Source organism: Echinops telfairi, unplaced genomic scaffold (genome assembly GCF_000313985.2).
Source record: "Echinops telfairi isolate 266 unplaced genomic scaffold, ASM31398v2 ScPeMD7_3533;HRSCAF=4204_1, whole genome shotgun sequence".
NCBI lineage: Eukaryota > Metazoa > Chordata > Mammalia > Afrosoricida > Tenrecidae > Echinops > Echinops telfairi.
In genome coordinates, this window is record NW_022107432.1 from 28,138,732 (window position 1) to 28,144,017 (window position 5,286).

At 44.6% G+C, this 5,286-nt stretch overlaps 1 protein-coding gene across 1 annotated transcript in view; it reads right to left on the reverse strand.

Annotated features, from left to right (window-relative positions):
• DNAH8 (dynein axonemal heavy chain 8) overlaps positions 1–5,286 on the reverse strand; it is a 369,956-nt gene that overhangs the window by 321,835 nt on the left and 42,835 nt on the right. Inside the window, exons 8-9 of the mRNA XM_045294778.1 lie at positions 3,289–3,486; positions 855–931 (exon numbers count right to left, since the gene is read on the reverse strand). Of these exons, the coding sequence (XP_045150713.1) occupies positions 855–931; positions 3,289–3,486 (275 nt within the window). The remainder of the gene's footprint in view (positions 1–854; positions 932–3,288; positions 3,487–5,286) is intronic.

A 5,286-nucleotide genomic window follows, 5' to 3' on the forward strand; every position in this document is an offset into this window, starting at 1 on the left:
GGGGACAGAGGGAGGGAGAGGGAAAAAAGAGTCTACAGGGGATAGAGGAAGAAGGCGGGCGAAAAGGAGAAGCAGAGAGGCAGAGAGAGAACCGGAGAGATAGAGAGAGGATGAGAGAGACTGGGGCAGAGATGGTATCAGAAATAAAGAGTCGTATGCGAGAGTTGGCGTAGAAAATAAATGGTACCTGCCGTGTGCACAGCACTGCCCCCTCACAAAAATGCTGCTTTATGTGTTTGGGGCTCTTAATGATGGCTGAGCTAGGTCTGAGGAGGTAAACGCCATCATTGTGATTCTTGGGGGAGGGTTCTAAAAGGCTCCCTGACAGGACTCCTGAGCCCTCCCAGGACTGCTTGTCGTGTGATCCGGCACCCCGTCCCCAGGGGAGGATGGGGAGCCTTGCTCTCAGGAGCGGAGGAAAGGAAACTGCAGGAGCAAACGTGGAAAGTGTTGACATCCACCACTCTTAGATCATTTTCCTTCCAGAAATGTTCGCGGTCTGTAGAATTAAGCACTATTTGTTCCCTTTCCAGTAACACCTACAAAACTAATCTCAAACATGTCACATAGCTGGGGAGGCAGGGGTGGGGGTGGGGGTGTGACATAATTTCATTTTCTTATTTAAAGACTTCCCGCTACAATACATAAAAGTGCAACGAAATATATCACACTCTATTTCAAAGGTCTGAGAGGTACTTGAAAGGTTAACGCTTTTATGTTTTAAGGTTTACGAAGGAGAGAGTCCTGAAACATCTTATTTGGAATTGAGTTTTCAGATACACAGTTATCCTACCTAGAAACTATATTGTTCAAAAAAAAAAAAGAAACTACATTGTTCAACACATTATAAATACCGTTGGAGAAGCTGAAGAGCCAGCTGAGACGATAAGATTTTTCCAAAAGTACTACTCATAAATGCCTGAATCTGTACCTAAAATAAAAGATTGACATTTTAATGTTTATTGACTTGGCAGAAAAACATGTCTACGTACGTTATTTCTATGAGCTAGAAAGATATCCATGTATATAAGAGAGCAAACAAAGGACACAAGCTTAAACTTCTTAGTCAAAACAAAACATCTGTGGGGATGAGTCACTGGACCTAGGGGCTTAGGACCAAAGTCTTGTAGGGCATCAATTTCAATATAGCCCTAGAGGACAATATAGTCCACAACCCTAAAACATCTCCCCTCTAACAAAGAATCTGGAGCCCTGCTCTGGCCAGTGCAGTGACCACAGACAGATCACATGAGGGCCACTGAGTATTTGAAGCATCACTATATGAAAGTGAGGTAAGTGTAAAATACCTGATTTCAAAGACTTAGCATGAAATAAAATAAAATGCCTCGTTAATGGTTTTTCTATTGATGACATGATAAAATGACAAAATATTTAAGATCATGGGTGGGATAAAAAGTTTTCCTGTTTCTTTAGAAACTAATCAACCTGGTTACTAAGGGGGGAAAAGTGGCACTGTGCCACTGGCAGTGGACTGCTCACCACAAGGTTGGTGGTTCGAACCCACCAGCCTCTCCAGGAGAGAAAGAGGAAGCTGTCAGCTCCTGTAAAGGCTGACAGTCTCAGAAACCTAGAGGCTCGCTAGGGAATCTCACTGGCGATAGGTTTGGTTTGGGTTTGGTGGCTTGATATTTTTTGGATATTACTGATATAGAGAACAAATAAAAGGAGTAAAATCTCGTATCAAACAGATATCCAAGATGTTACACCAAGTGGTATCTCACACCAAATTTCCTTTGGACATTTAGAATACTGAAAAAAATAAAACCTCACTGCCATTGGGCTGATTCTGACTCACAGTGACCCTATAGCACAAGGTAGAGCTACCCCTATGGGTTTCTGAGTCGACCCCTAGAGTTACCCCTACAGTAAGGTGACCAGATTTAAAGCAGGACACCATTGATTGGGTGGGGGGCATTCTTGATTTAAAATTTGGTCTTAAAATTTTTTTTTGGTCTATATGGACCAAATAGACCGTTCCCTAGCTTGTCGTGCATTCTTTCCAAAAATCAGGACTTTTTAAAAATGCCAAAAATTGGGACTGTCCCGCCAAAAGTGGGACATCTGGTCACCTTACCCTACAGGTAACTCTTAATGGGAATGTAAAGCCTCGTCCTTCTCCCGAGGAGTGGCTGGTGATTTCAAACTGCTGACCTCACAATTAGCCGTCCAACAAATAACCGTTTGCCACCAGGACTCCTCTGCTCCTGAATATTGTGAGGTCGGCTTGATACCTGGAGATCTGGAGAATCTTTCCTGCCATGCTACAGAGGTAGGAAGTTCTTCCAGCCGTTCCAAGCAATGAGCTCCAAGCCCAGGCACCCGGCCATAGGGACAAAGCACTCTTGGAAATCACTGTGACTTTCAGATCCAGCTGGCTGGTGTGAAGCGTGACCATTTTGTTCGCAACCAACCATGCACGTATCCACGGAGCTACCTGGCCTATTTACAAGTACCTAGGCTAGGGGGCTTCAAGATGCTCATAGAAAATGGAATTCAATGAGAATGGGATTTTTCCACCAGATTTTGCAGCCCTCTTGTACGTGACAGCCTGCCTGAACTGCCTTAACAACCCTGCATCCCTCTGGAGCCCTGAACCCAAGACACAGAGGATGAAGGTTACTTCAGAGCTGACTCGAGACCTGTGAAGTCAGCTCTCAGATCCCTTTACACTTAAAGAACAAGGACTGCAAATTCTCTCTCGGACTAGAGAAATGTCCACGGCTCCTTGGTGCTCCAAGCCAAAACCCAAACTCACTGCCACCTCGTCCATTTAGACGTATAGCTAGTGACTGTAAGTCAGGGTGCAATTGCTCATGGGGGTTCCGGGACCATGACTCTTTCTAGGACTAGAAAGCCTCATCTTTCTGCCTTGGAGCAGCGGGTGGGTTTGAACTGCTGAGCTTGCCGTTTTAGCAGCCCAACACATCACCACTTTGCCACCAGGGCTCCTTGGCACAACAAAAAACAAATACAAGTTTTAATAAAAATTTTAAATGGACCCTGGCTATAGTAGCCCTTTGAGATTCTGATTATTGAAGCATCTGTCTTTTTATTGAATAGAATCCCTCTCCCTGCTTTTCTTTTTCATTTAAAAGAAAAAGGATGGAAAATACTTCATGGACAAAGTACACAATGATTTTCATTGGCAATTTAAAAAAAATAAAATTACAAGCATAATTTACAATTTAAAAAAAATAAGATATCTGAATAGCCAATCATGCTGATAACTTGGCACCTTTATCAAGTGAAAGTATAATAACGACTTACCTCTAAAGAACTGATTTTAGACATGAATTCTAAGAAATCTGTTTCAAATTCTGTCCTTCTTGGATCCAGAATGTCATATTGCTTTTTCTTAACCCCTTGATAAATATTTTTGAATTTTATTGCCAGAATATCTATTCCCTCTATGGTAGAGTTACTCAAGGCTGAATATGTTTGCACAATAGTTATCATTTCCGTAATCTTAAAAAGAAAAAGGACATTCAATGTTTACAATCATATGTTAACACCTTGAAAGAAACGTACCAAGGCAATCTACTTCCAAATCATTTTTCATATCCACCAGTTACCCAGTTCCTTCTGTTCTGTCAGTGCCCCCCCCCCCGGCCCCGCCCTTTATTCTGCTTTGGCCCACAATGCTTGGAGCTCTCTAGGGATGACCCATCTGACTGATGGTCAGACCCATCCTCAATCTGTTCTTAGGGGAGTCCTCCAAAGACTACCCCCACGAAGATAACCCAGCCAGCCCTTCTATACAGCCGGCCGAATTCGCATCCAGGTCCTGTGCATGCCAGCCCAGAGCAGCCTTTGTCAGAGCCCCTACTGCCCTCAGGCCACTTTTTCCACTCCCAGGAAGCCACTGTCGGCCTCGGAGCCACAGACTGCCGACAGGATGTCAACACGCCTTGTGTGCTCTGTATAAACATTGAAGCAACGTGTTATCACCATGCCTGGCCGCTGTGTTGCTTCTATGTGGTATGGGAGCAGAGGCAGGTGCTGAATTTGCAGGGCCACCCATGGGGCAAGTAACACCTCTGCCTCCCCTTCAGCCTCCGGGACAATTTGGACATGGGGCCTTATTGTTTGAGGCGCTGCCAGGCTGTTTCTCAAAGCAATTGGGTGGGTTTGAACTGCTGAGTAACTCATATCAGTAACTCATCCCCCTGTGCATCTGCCCCGAAAAAATCCTTACTGCGCACACACACACATACACACACACACACACACACACACACACACACATACGCTTTCTTAGATGACACCTACAAAGGAGACAGAACTACCAAACAAACAACAGTAGATTACACTGGACTTTGTCACAAGGACATCGTCAAGACAGTAAAAGGACAACTTACAGAATGAGAGGAATGTTTTGCAAAACCACATTTCTGATAAAGGACTTGTATCCAGACCATAGAAAGAACTCTTACAACTCAGAAACAAAAAGAGGAACAACCCAATTAAAACCACAGTTAAAAACAACAGCCGTTAAAATTGTACCCTGCTGTCTGCGCTATGAAATGGCCCAATTGCTTTGAGAAACAGCCTGGGAGTGCCTCTAAAGGTTAGACATTGCATGCAAGGAGCCTCCTGTAGGAGCTATTTTATATCCCCTGGTGGGGTGGGGTGGGGGGGAAACACCAGTCCTAATAAAGAAAGGAAAAATATAGAATATGTTTCTAAACCATGTCTGCTCAGCCAAGACATCCATGCAGTATTTCTGCAGAATGGCATTCATGGGCATAGAAACAGACAGGTGCCTGTAACACCCAGCCATTCCACCACCCTGGGGCTCTGCCAGGTACCAACACACCTTGAGGAGACTACGAACTTCAGGTCCAGGCCACTGCAATAAAATTGCACAACAAAACAAGCCACATGGATATTTTATCCTACCCCGTGCCTATGAAAGTTATGCTTACACTATCCTGCAGTCTGTTAAGTGTGCACTATGGAAAAGTGGGAAACAGTGTGAGAATTCCCAAAACGTGACAGAGGCACAAAGTGCACAGATGTGTTGGGGAAATGGTGCCAACAGACTTGCTCAATGCAAGGGTGTCATACACCTTCGTTTCACAAAGAACCCAGTGTTTGTGAAGTGCAAGGAGAGCTCAGCACACTAAGATGCGGGATGCCCGTAGGGCAGCTCTTTCAACCTCACACACCGGGCAAGAGCAGAAGCTTTATAGTTCAGTTTCCATAGGCGGGAGGGACAGGTGGGGTCTTGAGGAAGGGGGAGGTTTGCAATTGCAGTTGTGCTGC